At 37.8% G+C, this 25958-nt stretch overlaps 2 protein-coding genes across 2 annotated transcripts in view; one reads left to right on the top strand and one right to left on the bottom strand.

Moving 5' to 3' along the window:
• Nucleotides 1-5740: 5740 nt before the first annotated feature.
• Nucleotides 5741-25958, top strand: part of slc35f3b (solute carrier family 35 member F3b) — a gene marked incomplete at its 5' end in the record, with an annotated part of 56286 nt that continues 36068 nt past the window's right edge. The window contains 3 exons of the mRNA XM_079473724.1: nt 5741-5882; nt 18302-18572; nt 19919-20133. Coding sequence (XP_079329850.1) covers nt 18481-18572; nt 19919-20133 — 307 coding nt within the window. The remainder of the gene's footprint in view (nt 5883-18301; nt 18573-19918; nt 20134-25958) is intronic.
• On the bottom strand, nt 10537-11925 carry marveld1 (MARVEL domain containing 1). Its single transcript, XM_079473726.1, has one exon. The coding sequence runs from the start codon at nt 11670-11672 to the stop codon at nt 11184-11186; it is 489 nt and encodes a 162-aa protein (XP_079329852.1). The 5' UTR covers nt 11673-11925; the 3' UTR covers nt 10537-11183.

The following is a 25958-nucleotide window of genomic DNA, read 5'->3' on the forward strand; positions in this document are numbered from 1 at the left end:
GTGTGTTGTTTGTTTTTCTCTTAGGTCAGGGTTTGTTGTTTTAAGCGTTATGGCTGTGTGTAGCTTTATGATTTATGAATTGCCGTAATCCAAAAACGGTAATTTGATGACTGCTGTGCAGTGCCGTGGGAAAGCTAAAATAAGTTTCGCTGCGTGTGCGGTAAATGGCAATTACATTTATTGCACACATTGTATTTAGAGACAATAAATGTAAAAAACTGTGGAATGTAACTCTTCGCACACATCAGACTTGAGTTTTCGCAAAAACATTACAAAAAAGTCCGGGGACAAAAATATACCTGAGAGCTTTTGAATACATTAAAGGTTTATGTTGTCAAACCAAGCAGAACTGGATTTAAAACTATTTCAAACAAATCCGATTTCATCATTTACCTGACAGGGAGGTAAACAGTATAAAAATAACCAAATAAACAGCCTGAAAAGCACCTGACACTTGAATATCCCTGAATGAAGATATCATACCAAAGCCAGTTGTCAGGCAATTACAGCAAAAAGTTGCAGTTCACCTCCGCCGAGTTCTAGAGTTAAAAACAGAATATGACAATTTACTGTGTGCTGTATTATATTCCAAACAAAACATTGTTTTTAAAAGCAAGTGATATAATAAACCAGCCTGCTTGGTTTCTTTTCAAGTAGAGATGAGAGACATTTCATGAGCACCCAGGAGTGAACGATGTTGTGTTCAGAAAACAAAGACAGACAGAGACCTTTTGATGTTTCTTCCTGTTTTCCGCCATCAAGCAGGTACAGAGCCATTATCGGAAGGAAGAAATCTCGTGTTTCGAATGCTCTCCATTGAGAAAACATCTCCGGTGGTTTATTTGTATTTGATTGTTTATTGTTTTGCTCGGACTGGTTTTCTTCTTCATGCAGTCTTGTCTGTCTCTGGCAGTGTTTTAGATCACACAGCACAAAGAGAGTATAGTTGTTTGGTAAAGAATTCCTTTAAAATTGATATGCCCATTCAGAAGCATTTTTGTTGGGAAAACCCTTATCAACAATATTTTTTTATTTAAAAGTTAGTCAATATTTACTATTTACACTGTCGGTGATGTAAAGTCAGAAAACTAAACCAGAACATTGAAAAGATTATAGTGAAGTTCATTTTTCACAACTCCACACTAACAAGGTCATTCATCTCGATCTCATGGAAATTCGTAACTATTTTACGCGCTGGCTGATTCGTACAATCTTATATGTACATTTTACAAGATTTGCTTTCACACCAGTAATGTTAGGTTTATGGGTGGGGTTAAGGAAGGCGCTTCGGTATTGATATTTTATAATAATCGTACGTTTTTGTACGATTGACATTGTAAAAAATGAATACGAATTAGCCACCTCATAATGTAGTTTTGACTTCCCGTGATATCAGCTTGGAATGAATCTATATCGTTTCTATCCAACTATCCTGGGCTGTCTGTCCTGAGACTGTTTAAATCACAGGATGCCCAGAAGCACAATGTCTAAATTTGTCCGGTCTATCCTCAGTCAGCACTGTGTTTAATCTCAAAGAATCGTCCTTCAACCCCGGTGAGCAAATAAAGTTAACTAGAGATGGTGTGAAGCGAACGCCCCTGAGAAATCTTTTTTTTTTCATTTACGTGACCTTAATCACACTCCCTGTCAAATGTGCACGCTCGTTCCCTCCATGTGGACTTTGATATCCTGTTTAAAATCCACACCCTGCACATGCCCCGTATCCTTATGCTCCGATTTATCTATCTCCGGCTGTATTTTTAGTTTCTTTCCCACTTACAGTATCAATTATCTCAATTCTCGCTCACTGATAAAATGCTTCCTCTGTTTAAAATGCATGGCCCCATTTAGACGTCATGTGCGTGTTAAATATTCAGATTGATTTTCTTTCGTCGTGCCAGCTAAATGGCAGACATTAGCCATACATTTTAGACAGTTCTGTAGTAATATTTTGCATGCAAAACAGAGTCTCCAGCAGTGAACAACTTTCTTCGCTGTTTATTTATATCGCAGCTTCATGCGTGGCCACAATACAAAATCTATTCTCTGTGTTCATCAGACTTAAGGGAATGTTCTGGGTTTCAAAAAATCCTAGGGATGTTGTCAACTACCACAGACTATACTTTGGTGTTTACATTTGTAAACGAAAGCAGAAATGGTTTACAGTTGTATGTTTGTAACGTACAGTATAGGCCATAATTGTACAATATTGACTTTTAATGTTCCCCTAGATTAAACCATTAATGTGGACGATGTTAAAAATGGAGAAACATTAGTTCTGATGAGCAGTGTCGCATGACCTCTGATTATAATAATGACACAATACAGAACCACATGATCATCAACTCATTAAACAGGTTAGAGAGTTAACAGCTGTAGCGTTTTCTTGATCTGATCCGTTCATTAAATCGCCACGCACATTTCAGCAAATGTAAAATATTTAGCTATGAGGTCAACAGTTCATGTGTTGTGTGTGTAATTACTGGTTAGCAGGAAAATGTGCTCATAAGCTGAGCGGTTAGAACGTGCCTAGTGATCCTATTTGCATAAAGAAGCAGATGCTGTGAGCGTTTCTGCTCTGTCGAGCTTGTGGTTTTCTTGTATTTTCTATTGCGTCGTGACCGTGAACAGCTCCTTATGCAGACAAAGTACCCGAGCGCTAATTATGCGAACGCAGTAGCACGGGACAACCGCAATCAATCATTAGTTTAATTTCAGGTCTGCCGTTTGTTTATGTAATTAACATCGTAACATAATTACAGCGTTAATCATAACATCATTACATCACTGACAAAAACCAGCTCAGGTGATGCAGAATGAAATACAATGATGCAAATTGAACAAGAAACTTAACTATTGTTAAGTAAAGGAAACGACTTAAAGTGTTGCTTTTTGAGGGACCAGACGGGCGGATTTTGAGATAAAGACATATTACAAGTTTGATTATGATGTACATTATAGCCATAGGCCGCGGAACTGGGGGGGCCGGGGGGGCCACGGCCCGGGCAACTTTTGTACTCTGACAAACTATCTTATATGAATAAAAGCCTTGTAATCTGTGTTTTTACGAGCCAAACAATACTAGTCACCACAACGGCGGGCACCTGTTTTACCGCTGGCGGCATTAACAGGCTGCGACAGAATTCAATATCAGATTTTTTACAAATAAACTGGCAAAACAAAATGAGCAAACTACTCCAGCTTCCACTGTGGCCTCAACAACAGACCCGGAGCGTCTATCTCCACCACGGACTCCGACGAGCCCTAAATAGCTCGGAATAAAATAAAGTGCTCCGCAACGTTATTTAATATATCAGTAATATTGTCTGTTTCAATGCATATGCACCCCCACCCCCCGCGTGACTTGAAATTATGGCCTCCCCTTGTTCAGATGCGTTCCGCGGTCCATGATTATAGCCCATTAGGATCTGTATCCAAATGGCTCATCTAAACAAACTTGGGACCTGCGTGCTCTGACCGTCAGTGTTTCGGATGAGTTTTCACTCTCTTTAATCTAAAACAGCAGAAGTTACTGACCTCAATCGATGAACCTTTGTACAACTGGGCCAAATGATCAATTGTGACAAAGTGAACAAATTTGCTGCTAATCTCCTCCATTGCTTCCCCTATGGGATTTTCATTAGCCTGACATTGTGTCCACAGCAGGAAGCAAATGAGATGTCATGCAACCTGGAGCACGGAGTCTAGAAGGGTCCGGTGATAAATGAATCATTAGAGGAAAAAAATGACAGAGCATTTTTGAACAGGAGTGGTTTTTGACCAGGGTGTGAAATATTGGGCTTATTAAGACAATGATTTTTTCAATATATGCATTCAAATGAATTAGATTTGCATACTGTATGTTCAGTAAGAACTTAATCAGAGCACATATTCGCGCCATGCAGTGAAAATACGTTCATGCGAACAGCAGTCTCATTTGCCTGAAGATGTAACCACAGCAACGGTAGCCTCAAGCATTTCCCGTTAATTTAGGATCATTATCTGACACTAACAAAGCACAAACATTATCATTATTTAAGAATTTGTTATTTTTGGAGATTTACGTAGAATAAAAACAACCAATCTCAAGTGAAAGTCACAAAAAGTCACTCTTGAAATTAAACTTTTCATTGGTAAACTGAGGATTCATTGTGTCATTTAAAAAGGATCACAAATTATGAATCACATAATACTTTTTTTTAACAAAGACACAACTCGTGTGTGAAACAGCAGGACAACAGATGCATGTCAGTACATAACTTAAAATCCCGGAGCTGTATGATGGAATGGGGGTCAAATTCTGAGTGATGCTCATATGCGACGTCCTGCTGTGGCTACATACATACTGTGCTGCAAAATATCCATCTAAACCTCAAACTCCTTGTGCCTTTCTGAATTGCCATAGTAACAGAGATAAAGATCAAGACTGTATAAATACATTCATACAAAGCACAATGAATACTGGCCAAGCTTGTTAGTGTTACCAGACAGCGTATTTGTGTTAGAAACTATTGGCGGTCTTTCTGTCATATGAGCACGCAACAATTATCAGAGACCTAGAAAGAAAGGCCGGTATCCATAGACAGACTTGAGGTTTACAAAGAAGTGGATTTGCATTTCATGTTTACAACCTGTCAAGTCTCCTGAAGAAAATCTGTAAATCTGACCAATAAACAACAACAAAATGCATCAAGAAAACATTTGAGATGCTGAGGCAAAGAGGCATTGGAAATTTTACAACTGTTTTACTGTTGTATAGAGCGAAACTGTTCGTTGCTGTCAGGTGTAGTTACAGCAAATCTCTAACGCTGTTTATCATATAGAATAACTGACCACGTTAACTGCAATAAGCTCTTTTCCCCTTCTTTACCCCAGAAGTGCAGAAAAGTTATTTTAAAGACTTTAACCACTTTAAGAAATATTGAACAATTATTGTGTGACAGAGCTTATGTTTCAAAGTTCATGGATGTTCACATAGACAAGCTGTAAAGCTCATAAACCTGCAAAAACTACATCCATCGGAGTGAATATTGTTGATCTTTGGACGGTTATTGAGTGCCTGCCCACCGGTGGCTTATTTAAGAGACAACACTGACACCTAGCGCAGGAAATAAGAAATTACAGTTTCCCTACTACAGAAATCCAACAGACGGTAGCAGCCTTGATGAGACCAACGATCCGTCATGTTTTCTTAATAGTTTGAGTATCTTTCTTTATTTTCTTTAGTAGTATGTCAACATATGATGCATGGATACAAATGCTTACTTTTCTTGAGGAAGCTACTGGCAGAAAAGTAGGTCCTATGTTATAATAATGTACAATTAAAACATATTCACATATAATGAAAAAAATAACCCATTGTGAATGTTAACTTAATACAACTGTTTGTGAGAGTAATGCTTCTTTTTTCGGTAGGCTATGACCCGATTCACATTTCGCGTCTAAAACCGCGTCCGTCCGAACTTTTAAAAGCTCTGAGAAATGTGAAATTTCTTTGAAAGAATAAAAAAAACGCCAATAATTACTCAATGATAAAGAAAATATTAATTGTATGGTTTTACACCGCCACACCCCTATGTTTAACCCAAATATACGCCCCATGTTTAGAATAAAAATACCTATCGTTTATTAAAATAATTAATGCTAAAACTACATGGTTTATAGCTCAGAGTACCTTACTAGGAATAATTCATGTTTGTTTGTACTTTTGCTTAAAAAGCCACGCATAAACAAAACTAATATCGTACCTGTATTATGAAATTTCACGGCCACAAACGGAAACAACTGTGGTGGACAGAAGAACTAGAAGTGAGAGCACGCCTGCGGCTCTACTAAACAATAGAAAGTCTATAAACACGTTGGCTATGTGTTGATAGATTCTCGTAAGTTTCATCATCATTTTTATCCATTTCTTTCACTTAATTACGCGATCTTTGGGAGCATTCAGGTGGTTTTCTCTATTAGGATGTGTTTTACAGTCAGGTCGATAGGTGTCGCTAGAGGGTTTCAACATTGAGCGCTTTGGCCCATGTCAGAAGGAACAGGCGAAAAAGTGTTCGGTAAACGTATACAAGGGTGCGGTTTTTTCTGGTTAAAAATGACATAAACGTTTACATTTCTGGTTCTGATTGCCTACAATCTATGTGGAGTACAAAAACGACTGTAAAATGACTGTTTGTCATTTAAAAACAGAAAACGCAGCTCTTTATTTACTTGGGTTACAGTGCGGTCTTGCCCACACCTATATGGTTGCTTTCATGTCTATTATCAAAGGTATATGGATGGCATCAAGGAAGAGAGGTTGGCATGCTAGATTAATTTAAGACGTAAGGTAAATATCATATTTGTGTATAATATTTATAATAATAAGGATGAAAGAATAATGAATGAATGAATTAGTCATGCAATGGGGATAACGGAATAACATTTTTTAAATACAGTATCAATGGAGTGAATGGAAGTATGTAAGTGGGTTTATAGATCTTTCAGAGTCTCTAAAAAAATTAAAATAACAGAATGGATCAAATCTCAAGTTAAAACTTGGTCTTCGTTTTGAGTCTAGTTTCAAATTGTATCATAACAAAATCTTCATACATAAAACATATTATAAGCTAAATATACTTTGCTGACTTTTGTGCTGTCTTTGCATGTAGCCAAACAAAAGCTTTATCTAAAAAAAGACTGGGAGAATGTGGGGTACAATAATATTGTAAAGTATAACCACAACATGCTTTTGATTTGCTAGTTTAAGTCTCTTAAAAACTAGGTACAGACAATGTTATGTCCCACCCTATCATTTCCCTGAACTCTAAATAATTCAAAGCACAAACATTTAAAACACATTGAAAAGAAATGTATGGAAATATACCATAAAACAAAGAAGATATTTGCTGAAATGTTTCTGTTTGTGTCTGTACAATGGAAGTCAAGGGGCCAATGTTGTTCAAATAATTGGTGTTCGGAAAAGGAAAGAAAGTTATACAGGTTTGTCACAAGAGTGAGCAAATTATGAAAGAATTATAATTTTGGGGTTACTATCCTGTGAAATTTCATCATAGTCCCTAAATTTAATGTACAGAAGTATTTTCAACGGCAGCGTTCCCAAATACAGTGCAGTCATTGTCTTGCACCCCCTTTAGCTAACTTGTTATCATGAATGCACAAATATTCTGTTAATGTGTGGGTATATCTCACTCTTTTCTGAACAAAGCAGGCCTGTTCGACTAAAATGCTTTTCCACAACAAGCATGCCAAAGTCATGGACGCATGTTTCCTTCTAACGCCCAAAGTATACTTTGTTATTTTATTAACAGTCCATTTTGTGCCTGAAATTGTTTGCATTAATAACTTGGTCCAAAACCCGACCCCAGTTAATACATTGTACTTTGAAAGGCAGAGGAAACCATACAAATACACTAGCATAAATAGTATATAATTTCGATTTAAGAATGTAGAAGGTCTTTTCATAAAACTTCAAAGATTTTTTTGTTTTGTGTTTTGGAAAAATGCTACAAAGTCAAAAGCTGTCTGAAATCTTGGTTAACATGAGTATCATTTTCCACTGGCCCCAACAACCATATTTACAGCAATGTACTACTAGGATTAGCAAAGGCTTTGTGGGGTAAATAACACATTTCTGCCATCTGCTATGGCAGCAAAGGGAAGTCTTGGTATTTCCACAACTCTATAAATAACCTTCACAACCCAGCACCAATTCAGACGCACATGAAACAGGATGTGACATAATTTCCTCTTGTCCATACTGTGATTCTGTCTCCTAGCCTAGGGTGCAGGTTTTACAGTTTAAATGATTCGTCACTGAAAAATCATTGCATAAAGAGGGAATGCATGGCCAAGTACTCTGTTTTAATCATCTGTTTTTTTTATAAAGACTACATGTAAAGCCGAACAACTATCACATTTAATGCATTTAAAATAATCCCTCAAACATACTTTTGATAAAAGCATTTTGTACTGTAGTTGCAGCCTTTCTTTCTGTTTAATAATAATACTATGTAACACCAAGTCAGACCACATCACCCAATGACGTCAAATGAACTCTTTGCATTGGATGTTGGAACAGGGATGTTGGGATTTGTTTCCAATCCTACTCGAGGACGATGAAAGTCTGGCTCACAGATTATCCCAAAGGTTCTCAGTGGGGCTCAGATCTGGGCTTTGTGGAGACTATCCAAGTTGTTTCACACCACTCACTGAACCACCTTTATGAAACTCGCTTCGTGGGCAGCATTGTCAAATTTGAATAAAAACATTACGCTTCATTATGTAAGTTCTTTGAACATCTCTGAAGACATATGTATATTGCATTTCTGTCAATAGGTCCTCCGAAAATTACACACTGACTGGACCTTTAAATAGCGTCTTTCTTCAATCTCGATTTCTCTTTAGATGAAACGGTCTGTTCATTGTAGAGTGTTTCTTTCCCTCACGTGAGCAACATCACAGAGAGGAATGTGTCTCTCGGCACTCTATGGAGAGCGTGTGGTTAACAGTCCACATGTGCAGGCCTGGTCTCACTGAAGTTCCGCTGACTTATCTCAGGAATAAGACACCCACAAGAACTGATGCACTTATTTAGTCACAGGAATCAAAGCCAACAGCTTACGAACCGAAAGACACAATTGGAAGATGCTGTGAATGAGACAGATTAATTGAGCCTATGTTTTGGATAGGACATTATCTGGATACAGGTTTATTTGACAGGTTGTAAAGCCTAGTCTTGGCCTGCAAAATACGTTACATGGTTTTCATCAGTTAATGACATCCATGTGTTTCTGTCAACACATAAACCTGAGAGCTTTTACCCCACTCAACGTTCCCAAGGGAAATTCACAGTGCTTTCTAGTTTGGCTCGATGTTTTGAGAACTTGAAGTCCTGTTGAATGAATATCTGGTCCGATGTGATTCATTGTATATCGAATTATTTGTTTGGCAACCAATCTGTGAAACTTGAACATGGTGTCGTGATGTTTTTAAAGGGATAGTTCACCCAAATATGAAAATTATTTTATCATTTACACACTCTTGTGTCATTCCACACCTGTATGACTTTATTTGTATTAAAAAACACAAAAAGATGATATTGTGTAAAACACCGTTAACCAAACAACTGTGGACCCCATTGAATTCAATTGTACAGTATGAACACAAAGCCACAGAGACATTTCTCAAAATATCTTCCTTTGTGTTACACTGAAAAAATAATCATATTCATGTTTTGAATGACATAACAGATTTTTATTTTGGGTTGAACTATCCCTTTAAGAAGAGTCTGTGTTGCTCTCTCTAGACCAAACACCCCCCAAAAAATGATTACGCCCATTTCTATTATTTTAATCACTGTTTTCTGTACCACAGACCATCACATTGCATAAATGTTTTTGTTCTACACACCTATTCTTGCTACATAAACTACTAGATTGCACTAGTAGTAAACTAAGACACACCCCTAAACAACATAAAACCGTGGTTGGTCGATTTACATTGACCTCTCTTCCTGTCTGTGGGTGGTACATGGACAGAATAAGCTGCAATGTGGACCAAACTTTACACCTAACTTTAAAAGCTATATGTTAGACTATGTAACTGATTTAGTAAGAGAAAAAGATCGGGAGGGAATGAGAGAGACATAGGGAGAGAGACCGACTTACTGCTTCAGACAGCGGAGCTCCTAAACGACAGAGAATGTCTTTAAGTTGATAGTTTGTGTAAATACCCTTCGACCAGCATGGAGACATTTTTTGGTTGGTGTTGGGATAGTTCATGATTTACTCACTCTCTTTGCTTACTAATTTGTAACAAAACAGTTCTTTGATTCCACTGAGTTTGAAAAGTGACAAAGGTAGTCATAAGTACCCCAGAACTGTTTGCTATATTGTTTAAAAATACCTTCTTTTGTGTTCATCTGATCAAAAAAATACGTATCTTTTCTAGTAAGGGTGTCAATGGGGTCCAAGAACTGTTTGGTTATAAGCATTCTTCCAAATATCTTTCTGTGTTCAACTCGAAGGTGAGTAAATGACAGAATTTGTATTCTTGGGTGAACTGTCCCTTTAAACTTGACTTTAAAAGGTAAATAGAGCCTCAGATTGAAGTTCCTCCGATTTAAAATTGTTACGCAAAAAAAACATATTTCTGAAATAGTGTTTATAAATTGGTATTTACATATACAGTAATGGTAAATAATGTTAAACAAATCAAACCATTAAAATTATCCTCTTAAAACTACCCACTCTTTGCCTCCAGCTTTGCACATTCTGGGCATTTTCTCAAAAAATGTCATGGTGCATTCTGGGATGTTTAATACAGTATGAATACGTGCCGCTGTTCCAATATGCCACATCCTTGTAATACATTTTTCTTGTATGTGTAACAATAATATTAACACCCCCACACATATTTCAGAAGGACACAACGGAAATAATTCTTAAGCAACATGAAAACATCGTGCTGCTCATATAAATACACACACCGCCTTTTATAGACATTTGACGTAATGACTTCCTGAATAAAGGAAATAGTGTCTGTTTTTATTGAACATTGATTCTTCAGTGAAACAACACACAAATGAAAAGTCACATTTTCTTTTTTTTATTGACTGCTAAAAGCTACATATATTACATACGATTCTAAAATGTGATTGTCAAACAACTGTTAAATATTTCATCTTTTTTATAAGCTGATCAACTGAACAATATATGTGAAATGATGTCTTTTGTTCTATTATTGTCAAACAGTAAAGCACGTCTACACATGCTGTGTTGAGTGATTTTTAAAAAGCGCTGCTTTGTCTTAACGGAAACGTTAAACAATACTACAAATTTGAAATGTTGTTTCGTCAAGCAACATACTGCTTTTTGGATTGTCAGGTGCTTTACCAACTTTGCAAAGGTTAGAAATATATAGATCTGAAGCTACAAAAACGTAAAAAAACACAGACGTTTATGCACGACTGCACTGGTACAAAGCTCTTTAAATTACTGTATAAAAGGCAACAAACAAACAAACCTGAAAGCCTGAGGAAAGAGTTCTCTGCTTTAAGAGAAAATTAAATGTTTTCCAGTCTCCAAAAGCTTGCCGAGTGCAACCGGAGTAAAGGCCCCTTATCCCTCAGTAACAGGACGTCCTGAGGGTCCCAGGACCCAGGAGGTGCAGCCGGCTTTTCACACGACGGTCTGCTCCCCTCGACATTTCCTATAGCAACCGTAGATGGCAGAGAGCAGGTAGACGCTGGCTGTGAGGCAGGCGAAGACTGAGGCAGTGAGGTAGACCTTGTACAAGCAGTGATGTTTGTAGAGCTCCAAGTTGCAGTAGGAGTTCTTTTCCGTTTTGTAGATCATGATCCCAATTGCAGACAGATAAAGCGCTGTGGCCGCAATGTCGTGTATCACATTGCTTAACAACCAGCGTTCTCCTCCCACGATAGGAACGAGGTCTTGTTTGTCCAGCAGCGTGAGGATGAAGATGGCCAACGTTAGGAGCCAGAAGAACACGGCCACGAAAAGCACGAAGTGAATGGAGCCCTCATACTTGTTGGCCGCAATGGTGACCCAAAGACCGGCTCCCAGCAGGATCTGAAGGACTCGCACAATCCCGATGAAGCTCTTGAGGAATTCCTGGAAACGTCTCCTCACCTGTGGCTGCGGGGGCATCTCCTCTTTGTTGAAGAAGTCTTCTGGTGGGTCTTTAGGGTGGGGGCTGTTTGCCTCAACAAACCGAAAGAAAAAGAAAACGGGAAGGGTGAAAAGCAGCTGATGAGGGTTTTAGATTTAAGATAACACTGTGAAATGCAAAGAGAGTGAATCTTTAGCTCGGCCCCGGGGTTTTGAAATGACTTTTCTCTGCTTCTTCTCTTCCGTTTCCTATGTGGAAACTGCAGCGTTGTATCTCCCTCCCCCTCTTCTCCAGCACAGAGCAAGAGGAGGGAGGAGGAGTGGAGGAGAAGGCTGGACTTAAAGACAAACCCCTTCCTGCTCCTCATCCATCACAGTGTCTCACTCAGCTCAGCTGCTGTGAGAAATAGTTTTCTTCATAAACACTTCTGTTTTGCTTTCAAGACAAACATCTGAACATATTGAAAACAACATGCACTTAGTTGAAAATGTAAGTGACTGGAGAAATTAAGTTTATAACTACAATTAGAGAGGACATTTTGAGTTTATGCCCTTAAATGTTTTGTTTTTTGGTTATTTTTTGGAAGAAAATGATTTCATGCCGAATGTAGACTGGCAAATATTAACACAACATACCTCTATGCCCATTGTGACAAATTACCCCATGTGTCAACCTCAGCCCACTATTATGCGTTTTCAGAAACCAACTTTCAACAATAAGCCCTGAACAATAATAGGAGGAATAAACAGCATGAGAGTAAAAAAAAATCTATCTTTCTGTGGATCATATTGTGTGCTCATACAAAAAAATTATTTTGTGTGTGGTAATGGCAAATCTGAGAAAATCTATAAACACAAATTAAAGAAAAATGGGAAGGATGTTTGTTACCGAACAGTTCTTGGCCAGTGGCACCATTGACTACCATATTAGGTAAAATTACAATGGTAGTCAAAAGTTCCCTAGAACTGTTTAATGTCCCACATTTCCACCTTTTTAATGTCCTTTGTTCAACAGAACAAAAAACTATTATCAAGTTATTTTTCTTACAATGGTGGTCAAAGGTGTCCAAGAACTGTGTGGTTATAAGCATTCTTCAAAATATCTTTCTGTGTGTTCATCAGAACAAAGAAGTGTATACAGCTTTGGAAGAACTAGAGAATGAGACAACTTGAGTAAGTAACTAAATTCATGACAGAATTTTCATTTTTGGGTGAACTATCCCTTTAACTCTCACCATATTTGGACTTTAGATCTGACTTGATGTGCACTCAGTAAATGAGTGTGACAGAAGCAGGAATGCGAAGCATTTAGCTCTCTGCTAAACGAAACAGTCTTATCACTGCTGGTATGTGTTGTCCATGAAATTAATTTACAGTAAACAAACATAAGAAAAGAAAGAACTTGTTTTTGAGAATATTTTTTTAAATTAAATGTTCACCGAAATCTGGACAGCCTCTAAAATCTTGGAACACAACATTACAATGACGTAATTTAAATAGCGATAGAAGCAATCAAATAATAATCAGAATCCTGGCACGTCTACAAAAAATAGATTTCACACACTGTCATATACTGTTATATATACAGTATATGTTATGTATATATATATAATCTGTATTTGTGTGTCATATAAAGGTCACAGTATTAAATGCTCACTTTGAATTTCTTTTTTTTAAATTTAAGATTTTACCTTTTACATTTTCTTCCTTGCAATTTATATTATTGTGGTGGCGTTAGTCATGGCTACTGCCACTAGATGGCTGTCTAAGAACATGTTAATCTGACTAAATCGTTTTCTTTGATTGGACAAGAGCTACAATATATTTTCCAGAGCAAAATAAAAATGTAGTCAAGGAAACATTTTTAGATGATAATTGAATAGGTAAGTATACGGCACAGTACACTCGTATTTGGTGTACTGAATATTCAAATGCAGTTCACTGTATACGCAGCTGTTTGTCTGAAGTCTCTGTGGCCTGGTTTTGGCTAGAATAAAGGGCAAAATTATTCAGACAAATGTTAAAAATCTGTCCTCTAGTGAACCAGAAAATTTGCAAAAGTAGACTCTTCTGTATATAATTAATTAAAATTGTAATTTAGAAAACATCTTCTTTTCATTCAAATTCAATATCCTTTGGTGCTACATGTATTGTTTCGTTCAAAAACATGTCAGTTCAGCACACTACAATAATAATCTGTAAAGCTCACATTTATTAGGGGCCTTCAATTCTTAATAACTTTCCAACTAAGTTGCCAGCATATCCATGCCTGTTACTTGAGGGCTGTGTGTGTCTGTTTATGAAAATAGTGAATGTGATGGGACTATAAACTTCAAAGTAACCCTCTGGAAGAGCCATTAAACTTTTACTCAGCAGAAGCGCCACTGATCGCGAATGCTGCTGTCACTTCAACGAGGATGGTAGAGTATAGACCCCATCAGGTGCTCTTTCTCTCTCTCATTCTTACTGTCACTCCCTTCTGGTGATAGAAGTCTATATTTATCACGAGATGGGAAAAGATGAGGAAGCAGAGACAGCAGGAGGCCCGCTGTGCTGAATACATCCCTCCAGTAACCTCCTGCCAGTGTCCTCATAAACTCTGTTACTTGCTATTCTAAATATAATCTCAAAATATATGCATTGTTGTGGGAATGAGCAATTTAGCAAAACTGGGAATGAGAAGACTGCCAAGTCCAAATAAGCCTCTGTGGATTTATGTATAGCGGCGTTTTGATGGCTGGGGAAAGGATTACACATGTGTGCAAACCAGCACACTATTGCGCAAAAACATGTGTGCACACACGTGCAGCAAAATCTGTGGAATAGCTGAAGGAAGTGAAAGAGGAGAAGACTTAAGACATCTTGAGTGTACCTTACTGTACTATGAGCCATGCAGAGACAATCTGGCTAACAACTAACTGTGTTACCACAGCAACACTTGTACGCCATTAAGATGGCAAGTACCAGTACATCACAGGAAACAGATTTAGTGATTTGTAATTTGTTGTTGAGTGAAATTTGATGTAATGTTTGGCCCTCGCAAACAATGAAATGCAGAAGGAAAAATAAGCCCCTTCTGACTGTACCGTTATAATTGTGAGGGTTCTTACTAATAGTGAAATATGACAACCAATTTGTGAGCAGATAATTAAATTATGTTTAGGGGATCAATTGAAGACCAATTGATGATCTCGGTAAACAATTGCCATAACTTATTTGCTGAATAGCAAGTAGGAACTTGTCATGATAGAACCAGTAGTCGTTCGATTGATTTGACTTTAAACAAAAAATCTTTGGCGGTCAAACGTTCGGTATTTACAAATAATTACATTCACTCTTACATTTTCAGTCTGACCACACAATTGACGGAAAAACATGCCTCATGTTCATGCACAGCAGAGGGATAACGGAAGCTACACATCAATGTTAATAGCGCTGTCAATATGGATATTTCTCTTAAACAAACGCATTGATTCATTTTAGAAAACCTTTGTTAACACCACAGAGACGAGCAGTTTTTGGAGCTTAAAAAACTATTCTCATTCTACCGCTTGGAAGTAAAATGATACTGTAACAAAAAGGTTCAATAAAAGGAAGGAAGGAGGCGGGAACCGGCAAACGTAAACCAACTTTGAATATAACAAAAACAAACAATAAAACGAACTCCCCCGCAGTCGACTGCTGGCCACACAAACACATTACATAAAGTCCAGGCCTGGTCCTTTCTCGTCGCACACTCCTGGCGTTCGTCCTTTTATGCTCCCGAAGCTCCTCCCTGAGAGATGCGAGACCGGTGCCTCTGCTGTTTCCTCACGGCTCTACAGATACGTTGTATTATAACTTCAACTGCTTTATTCTTCAAGAAGAAAGTCATATTCATTTAGGATGCCTTTAGAGTGAGTAAAACATGGGGACATTTTGTTTCTTGCCTGAAATATCCCTCTAAACATGACTGAAAACGCTTGCTCGCCTTCACTTCCAATAGACCGTTTGACTTTACCTTTGTGCATAAGTACAGACTCACCTGTAGACAGTGTATATTTAAAGTCCCACTGAAATGCCTTGGAGCGTGCAGAATTTTTTGATGTGTTGATGTGTTGACATCCTCTTTACAGTGCCCCAGGATTGCTTCATAGCTTTCAATTCCTCTTCCACAGTTCTTTCCAGGTGTTCTTTGGCCTTCCTCTTTTGCATTTTCCATCAGGGGTCTAATGGAGAGCAGTTTTTGGGATGGAATTGCAAATGTCATCTTGTTGGCATGGGGGAGTAGCTCCTTGTTAGATATTGTTTGTGGCCAGAACATAGGGAGAATTCTGATGAGACTTTTAATGTGGAATGTGGACACCTTTCTTGAAAATGAAGGCCACTCATTCATGATGCTGGTTGTCTTCCCTACCTGGAAATATTACGGTTTCTCCTGTAGATGTTCTATTGTTTCCAAAAACCTGTCCATCTACTTTCACTAACGCCGAGGATGTGAAGGTAGTATCTCCATATTTCAGCCGTCACTTGGGCAACCTTGCCAGTCTCATACATCGTACGAATGTCCAGAATCGGATTCTGTTCAAATTATTGATTCGAAAGAATGGTTTAAAATGTCTAAAAAAGGCGCCATCCCATATATTTTTTAAATATCTTTTTGTGGTAGCTACGTAAACAGAATAAAAACATGACAGTTTTTATTTTATTTGGCTGTTGTAAATGTAGGGAATTTAATTTATTCTCCTAAAATGAATTTCTGGGTAAACCTAAAGACTGCTTCGTCGGACGCACGGGCGCCTGACCCCAGTGAACATCCAGTTTTTTTTGGCTAGTGTCTAATAATACAACTTTTTATACTTTATTTAATTTATGTTCATATTAATTTTTATTATTATTTTACTGTATAATAATTTAATTAAACAAACGATTTGTTGAATTGTATGAATATTCATTCCATTTTATTTATTAAACAATTTATTGAATGGGTCCCGTAGTTCGATTGCTTTTAAAGAAACCTAAATATCAGAGCACCAATGTGTATATTGCGGCTTACATGAAAGGTATTTTTTTTTTATATTTGTCCATCACACCTTTTACATTTTAGACACAACTACGCCCTCACACATGTTTATTGTTTTAAACAATTCTGAAAACACATCACTGAGCCATTTTCTTTACACAGAGCACAGCCCATCTCTCCTCAGCACCAAACCCAATCAAACAAGAGCGCATAATATTCACCTGAATTTAAAGTGTCTGAAATTGGAAGATGTCAGCATTTGGACACGCGGAGCTCAGGGCTCGGAGCAGAGAGTCCAATTATCCCCCAGCCTTCCTTTCCCATCTGCACACAGGTATGCAAAACAGAGATTTGTGACACATCCACAACCGAATGGATTGTGTTACATCACGTCAGTCAAATCAAAGGGATCCTATTATGCGGCATTCCTAAGTAAATTGGCTTCACACATTACCAGTATAATGCGCATGTACATAATTCAAAAACCATAGTTTCAGAAAGTGATTATTGAAATTCTGGTTAACTATTAACCCCCCACCATTTTGTTTGGATGTATTAGCTTTGTTTAACAGTGTTTTTACCACGCTTAAAATTCCTTCTGCAGACTTCCTCCATATCTGTTCAGAAAGTGTGAAAAAAACTAGGGATTTTCACGTATGGTGACGAAATCCACAAAGCAGGAAATACAGAAAAAGGTCAGTTTGACATAACTGGGAGATGTTTCCAAAACATACGGTCTCCAGAGGCAAACAAAAGACAAAATATTTTCATAAAGAACCCTCAGTTCGTCACTTAACATGCCGTCTTGTTGCTTTCTTTCTCTCTTAAACACACCTCATCTGCTGCTTTCGGTGTTTTTTGTAGCTGACACTCGTGAATCCCACAGGGGGAATTTAGTGGTTCAGTGTTTCTTCTCTCTTCTACTTCAGTAAAAGTCACATTCCCCTTGTTGTTAGCGATGGACAGCAGATTTAAAATTGAACTCCTGTTATTGTCAGAGTACTGTAATTATAGCTGTGTGTTGCTTCAGAGCTGAAAGCGAGTTCTGGGTTTGAGGGCCAGTTGAGAGCCCATCAGCACACAACATCTTTGGTTACGTGGCAACAAGGATATGATGACCCAAATACATGTGTGTCGACATCAATGGGGGGCGAAAACAGCCACAAAGGACAAGCCATCATTTTAATCTTTAAACATGATAGAGTACATGAAGAAATATTGTACATAGATATTTTTCTCTGAAGATAGATATTTTTCACCGAGGATAGAGAATATAATTCTTTGAAATGTTGTTAGACGGTCTGTACTGTATATTACTGGGGCAAAGTGTGATCTTTTCTGTATTCAGATGATAAATATTTTTTACTTTTATCCATTGTTTCAAATTTGGGGTATTGTGCTTTTCTTCCTACGAAAAACACATGACATTAATAAGACAAATATGAGTTATTTAGATGTCATCTATTTTTTGCCACTAAAGAGTACCTTGTAATAGTACACAATGTTTTTTTGCCTTTTATAATTGTTCTCATTGCTAGTTAATACCAATACAGCTATTCTTTGCTAATTCATGTTAAACTAACTTATATGTTGACTTATCAAAATACATACACATTAAAAACGGGTGTCTAACACTTTACAATAAAGTATGTTGTTCCCCCTCAAGCTCCACGCAGCACTGACACGCATTTACCGCTAGATGTCGCTGTACCTCTGAAAACTGCCGGAGGTGTGACAGCCGATACTATTCTGGTGAGAATGTAATATGGAGCGCGTGAGTGTGGATGAGTGGGTCTGTTCAGTCCGTGTCTCTGTGTGCTTGTGAACAGTGGTCTTTTGTCATTCATGGGGATCATGTATGGAGATGGAGACCGCCTTGGACCCCCACGTAGGGACTGCCTGTGTTACCTGGGACCACCGACCACCTTGATGCCCATGTAAGAACTCACAATCTATAACAAAACATATGCATGAGTAGAATGTGTTGTGATGGGGTGCAGCTTCAACTCAACATCACTTTGGAGTTAAGGCAGTAGTCGTGACAAATAGGGGTAAACAACTATTTGTCTTCCAAACGAAACAAATGGATCAGCATAATGTGTTAACCTTTGGAGATTTGTTGGTAAACAATTATTGCAATCGCAAAAAACGTACAGGTCTCTGTGTATTCTGTGTAGTCAAATGGGTATCCTTCTAGGTACGGTATGTTTAATGCATAATAATAATCATTTTGAGGATAATCTTATGTATTAATTTGGAAGTTAGCAGTTCTCTGCATACAATAACTGGATATGTATGGAGATAATTGAACAGCCTTTTATACGTGTAGACTAAATGAAGGTGGAATGTTTTTTAGGGTGTTGGAGGAGGGAGTGACCGTGTTTTTTCCGAATCATGAGCGCAATTTTTTCATCAGAGTTGCTGCGTAAACCTAGATAGTTAACGCCTCCATGTGGCCATTTGGACTGCAGAATAAAAACGACTTGAATAATTTGTCGAGTGCACGCAATTCTTGATAGTTTCTTACATAGTAGATGTAATTTCTTGTCTGTCACAATAATGTAGATGCCAGCTTCATGACGCAACGTGCTTTTGATGTTGATCAGGAGAACGCAAAGATCTCCGTGTTGAAAAATGTATAGAATCATGCCTGATTTTAGTCTTATGCCTATTATACAAAGTATACAAACCATTTTTATTGGTTTGAGTGGAAACTATAATGGGTTCTCTTTTGGTGGAATGTTATCTGTCCTGTCATCTGACAGATGGAAGAACATCACCAAATCGTATGGGACCCAAATATAACCACATCAAAAACAGTGTTATTCTTTAATGCGGCCAATAAATCCTAGTGGTAAAGTTGCCTTTAAGGTTGGTCTATGTTCATTGAGTCAGTTAACGAATTTTTGAATTTGACAGATTTGGATTGCTGCTTCGCTCAAATTTACTGTACATCTATTGTATTACATTGTTATACTGGACCCGTCCAGCAGTCATGTCTGGTTATCATCTCAGCCGCTTTGCCTCCTCCGCGCATAACGCAAGTGAAGATTGCGCGCTACACGCACAAGCCATGCCGGGGGCATAGCGCTGGAAAAGCCTTTTAAGACGAGTGTTTGTGTGAATGCTAGTGTTTAAGTTATTCTAATTGATCTTTCTGCCCACGGAGGTAGACTAACCGAATCCCCCTGTAATGAGAAGGCTTGTTTGCGCTCCGACCGGCACACCTCGCCCTTTGTGCCAAGCACTCCAAATCCTTCTAACTTTGCGTTCTTGTTCCCAGCGGGATGCGCAAATCCCCCGAGGTGAGCCCCAGACGGCTGTCCGACATCAGCCCCCAACTACGGCAGCTTAAGTACCTGGTGGTGGATGAATCGATTAAAGAGGACCTGAAGTCATCTCGGTCAGTAGAGGACATCAACAGCGCGTCCATCGAGGAGAGGATCTTGAGAATTACAGGCTATTATGGTTACCAGCCGTGGAATGCAGTTTATAAGAGTAAGCTATTTCTTTTCCCAGATGTGTTTATTTTGCTAAACAGTTTTGTGGGTTTCCCAGAAGGACAATCTATGGTTTTGAAGTTGCTTTTTCAAACCTCGATGGAGTTCTTTTAAGTGGCCGGTAGACTTTATTATTTTTGGGTTCTCCTAAGGCTCTTTTGGAGCCATGCAATTCGCGGGATGATTGTTGATGAAATATATATTGTGGCATATTAAAGAGAGTTTGGATATCATAGTCCAGATGATTTTGCCTTGGATGTCTTGGAGAGGAATTATTGCATTCATAGCGAAATCTTTTGTTATCTTGGCACATAGGCACAGTTGAAGAAATTGTTGAGGTCTCCACTGAAACATTAGATGAGACAGATGTGATGTTACTATTGTGTCTTTTCTCCAAAGAAAAACATATATGAGCAGATTGAAAACCAAACAAAAGTATTACATTCTTAGTTCCATATTGGAAAAAGGATTTCCCCTGATTTCGCTCTGACTTGGTCCAAATAAATTTATCAATAATTCCCTGATGTGATAGAGGTGCAGTGATATTTTTTGTGTTTTCTCCTTTGCTTAAAAATAGTGATGCATGAAATCCCAAAAGGGATCAAATTCTTTTCAGGGCAGGGCAAGAAAGGCTAGTGAGCTTTAGACTGGCCGAGGCAGCCCTGCTGCTATGGTATCTACTTTAGGATATAACCCTCCCTCCCTCACTTCTCACCCCACCATTTCTGTTTATATCCTTTAATCGAACCGTTCCCCCTGGAAACAAGAACTTTATGAATGTGCAGGGATCCACTGTGTTTAGAAACCCACTGTGTTTATGCCTGGTGAGCTTGTATTTTGGCCCCCATAAAAAGCACTAGCAGGCTGACCTTTTCTGGCCACAATGTGTAACATGTTTATCAGAAAAGCACTGCAATGTGTATTATTGAGTGATGTTTAACTATATTATGTAATAATATAAATATTTACATCCTCCTACGGATGCTGTTCAACGGTCTACAATTAATGCATCTCTCACTCTACAGCCATGTTCAATTGTGACTATCTCTACCATTAGGCAAAAGACTGAGGCTTTTAAAAAGGGATTTTTGCATAGAATTCTCTGACAAAAATTCTCTTTATCAAGTGGCACAAAGACACATTTATATGCTGAATTTAAAGTGCCAATTTTCTTGTGTAATCTGCAGTTGGTCTGTGTTGTGTATTTACTGCCCAGGAAGGCATAAAATGAGCCCCATGATTTAAGTGGAAGTGAATTCAGGGACATTAAAGAGATTAGAGGCTTGTCTAGAGAGTGTATAGTTAAAAAAGTGATATTAAGCTTCTATATGTAAGGAATCACAGAAACAGACACTTGGAGTCTGTATAGAGGCTGGAGCTAGTTGTCAAATTGGGAAGTTGTCACAAATATAATGATGCTTTACTCTGGGGTCATACTGTGAGTGTGTGTTGCTAAGCATTACTAATATACAAATAATAATTGTCTGGATTTCTCTTGCCTATGAACTATAAACACGTCTCAAACATACAGAACAGTGGAATGTCTCTGTTTACTCTCATCAGTTTCTGTAAACATTGGCTGATGTGTGCCTGGTTATGTTTGGCAGTGTTGTAAGGTTGTGTTAATAATGACTGTGGTTTGTTTGGTTTCTTTACTTTGTCAACACTTTCAACAAAGTTTGTTTCTTTTATTATTGAAACATTTATTGATTCGATTTGTAATATATGCAAAAAATCATTGAGATAAATAGATTTTATTGGTTATAGTGGTGCTTGTTAAAGGGACGGTTCACCCAAAAATCGGAGAAAGATGGAGAAAGAATTTTGGAAATATGCTTGTTACCAAACAGTTCTTGGGCACCAATTGACTACCAAAGTAGAACAAATGACAATGGTAGTCAACAGTGCCCCAGATCCCTTTTTACTACAGTCTTCAAAATATATATTTTAGAAATTTAGGAGGCAAATATTCCTGCTATGGTAGTCAATGGTGGCCAAGAACTGTTTGGTTACAAGCATTTTTACAAATATCCTGACAGAATTTTCATTTTTGAATGCATCTACGACAAGCCAGCATACTATAGATGTGAAGGCAAAGTTTTTGTTAAAACAAAAGTCATTCTAGTTTTTCATTGTATTTGTAGAATGCTTTACATACTTATTTACTATTTGTTTAGTCATTTATTCTTATGTACCAGAGCAGATGTTTTAAGCGTGGGCTTTAACAATGCACGGCATTTTGCATGATTGATATGTGAGTCTACTTTTTCACCAAGGCAGGTATTGTATTATCTAAAAGTCCACATGACCAAATGTATTTCTGTTTTTCCAGAGTGTTTGTGAGTTGTGTTGGCTCCGGATAAGGTCTAACAAATAGCACTTTTATCAATCAGCAAAGCAACACAAGAAAACCAACAGATATACAGAAAGGCCAAACAGTCTGTGACTGCACCGCAGGTGCATCAGTCAGGTGGAATGGAGGAAGTGTGTTTCGATGCATGTCTGAAATGAGATTTGTTAAGTGTGAAACCCAAGAGATTGTGTCTTATATTGTACGAAAAGGCAAGTTTTTTTATGCAGTAATATGTGCAGGCGTACAAAGTTCTCGTCACAAATATGCAAATAAGAGAATGCTAAATATTTATTTCTAATCTACTGTACCTTAAAATGAATCAGAAAGGTTTTTGTAGGATAACGTTGTTGTTTCTCTTTAAAAGGCAGTGAGTTAGTCTGGTTGGGTAGAGGAGTGTCAAAGTGATTTATTAGAAGATTTTCAACCCGAGTCGTGCAGTCAGTGATTCATCTGTAAGTCTCTGAACACTTTCATTACCCTCAATACTTATGTCAGAGGAAGAGAATGTATATTTATCTCTGTAAGGCTTGCGTAAAATGAGAATAATGAATTATTCGCTGCATGCATCTGACACTTTGCATCCCCCAATGCTGAGCACGGGAGCCTTTGAACTTCCTTCTGATATTCAGTCTTGTGCTGAGCTCTCTTTGTGACTGAGAGTTATTAAGACAATGAGGACAGTTTGAAGTAACCTCCATTGTGTGTCTGTAATGTCTTTAGTTGGAGATTTTGTCCAAAAATATCCACAAACTCCAGTCTAGTCTGTGTGATTCGAGATGCACGACTAGAATCTACAGCCAGAAAACAGAATACAGTCTTACAGACATGTTTGGATAGATGCCTGTATAAGGAAAGGGATTATTTGTTTAGATGTGTGGTGTTGGCTGGTCGATAATCCAAACATAGCATCTAATTTAATGCTATCCTATTACAGCATCGCATACTAGATGGGCTAACAGTACATGCATCCCATAGACTTACTTCGTAGTAAGTCTACTTTGTAGTATAGACCCAGGTTATATCTTGGCACCAGAATGTCTTGGCAATGCGCATTTCATTTACCCACAAACGTCTTTGCTGTATGTAGTTACATTTATATATTTATAAATTCATACATCACATGATGAAACAATTCTATTCATTAGAGAGAGCAACACAAGACCGCCGGCTTATACAGTAACTACATCCAAACACGTTTTGGGATTCTGTTGTCGGGTCTGGTTTTAATGGAGTGGCATTAGCCCGTGGGAGAATGGGAGTGATAATCGTCTATTCTATAGCAGTGTGTACTTCAGCATGGCGGCGTAACTCCAGGGTACACCAGGGAAAACTGTTCCTGCAATTATTGTACCGAGTCACTCTGGATAAAACACATCCACTCAATACTAACCAACAAGGGGATGAATGCGTACATGCAAAACTCCATTAAATGTTTCATCAGCAGTAATGTAAGCGATGACGGGCTAGATTTGCACGTACAGTTTAGTACTTATAATGCCCAGTAACATTGAAATGAGACAAAAGACTTGTTTAATAGTAAAAATCCTAATGCATTCATTTAGTATCGAGGTCTGTGCCACATATGAGTTCATAACCTAAAATCAGTCATTGTGTAGGAAGGTGTTTCTCACCCATGTGTCGTCTGACTACATTCTGAATCATTTTGAATTCCAATTATAATCGTTTTGTTGTGTAAGATTTTATATTTTACTAAATTAATGTGCATATTACCTATTACAACTTACTACACAAAGCCTTGCGATTCTGACGTCGTTTGGAAGTTTGGATGGAAGTTTGTGTATATATCTTAACATGGCAAAGCCAAGGTCATGGGTCCGATTTCCAGGAACTGTCTGCCAAATGCCTACCTGTACATTGTTTAAACATTTGTAATCATTACGGATTAAATTAAGCCCTGTTTTATCTCTTGGCTGTACTTCTTATGATGTAAAATGGTCTATAACTTAAAATGAAGCAGCAGAAAATTGCCTCAGATAAGATAAACTTGTATAGTCGTGAATTATGTACTGAGGTTTGGAGGGGATGGACTGGGAAAAGAAAATCATTACTGCAGCATCTTTGGGCATGATCTGTGCAAATTTTTTACTTACAAATAGTCTTATATAATCAAACAAATCTGTCTAAAGGCAAAAACACAATGAACAGGATTGTGCTCTTGTACAGTGTAAGATGCCAATGCATTGAGTTACTTGCTGGTTTTAGACATTCATTTAATATTTATCACTTGCGAGTTTGTTGGCATTTCATAACGTTGTTTTAAAATAGAGGTTATGGGCCGCTCATATGATGCAAAAAATATGATATTAGAGTCCAAAATGCCTACCAAAAAAGGATGACAAGAACCTTTATATCAAATAGGATAATGCAATGTAAGTCACTTTGGATAAACACGTCTGCCAAATGCATAAATGTAAATGTAAGAATTGTCGTAAGAACTTGCTGAAATTATCATTGGAAACAACAGGCATAGCATTTTATTTATTTGGATTGTACCATTTTAGTCATTTGATTCTTTGTTGTCCACTTTCAAATGCTAATCTGAGACAATAATCAATGCATTTTTCACAATTTAGTATCATGGGTTGTTTTAAGATGTACATGTAAATTGCCTCTTCACACATAAAAGCTGTTTGTTATAATCTTTTAGTCAAGCATTCATGTTTTTGGTCTTGATGAATCAAACACAGTAATGCAGGATCTTAAATTGACTTAAAAAATACTTTGTGTTGTTTTCATTTCACAACAACCTTGTTTGTTTCACTGTTGGTGACTCCGTCGATGGGGCTTCAGAATTGATTTGTTGGTTTACAATGTCTCTCTTACTCTTTCTCTCTCTGGATTCATGCTGGTGCAATAGTGTTTGCTATTGATTGGCCATCCAAAAGTTACAGGTCTGCTCCAAACAAGGTCACACTGATAACTGATCCCCAATGAAACAGACTCTCTCCTTTTTCCATCTCTCTCTCTCTCTATCAATCAATTGGTTTATCTCTCTCTACAGCTGCACAGGGTAAAGGAGGAGAGGAGCTGAGACTTGTGCTACTATAGTGAGAATCCATAAGTGTTTGGCGTGCGTCACCTGAGATTAATTTTAAGCCGACACCTGTACAGTATTTGAGAAAAAAGGAGGATGAAAAGAATGAAAATACACTGTTTGAGGCCACGTTTACACGTTTTTGAAAAGTTTCACGTACACATGACAGCATTATCAAAATGGTCTGCATTTACACGTATCCAGAAAAATGGATAAAACGCTGTAGTATGCATGCCAGACCAATGGATGGCGATATTGTTGTGTAAAGAAACAGAACGTGCCTTGGCACATACACATGCACAGTAATAAGCCAAAAGTGCTTTTTAATACCGCGGGTCGACGTATATGTGTGTTTTAAGTCTAGCGAATGTAAATAGTCTCCGCTGGTCTTATTGGTGCAGCAAATCAACATTTT

Source organism: Barbatula barbatula, assembly GCF_947034865.1.
Source record: "Barbatula barbatula genome assembly, chromosome: 14".
Lineage (NCBI taxonomy): Eukaryota > Metazoa > Chordata > Actinopteri > Cypriniformes > Nemacheilidae > Barbatula > Barbatula barbatula.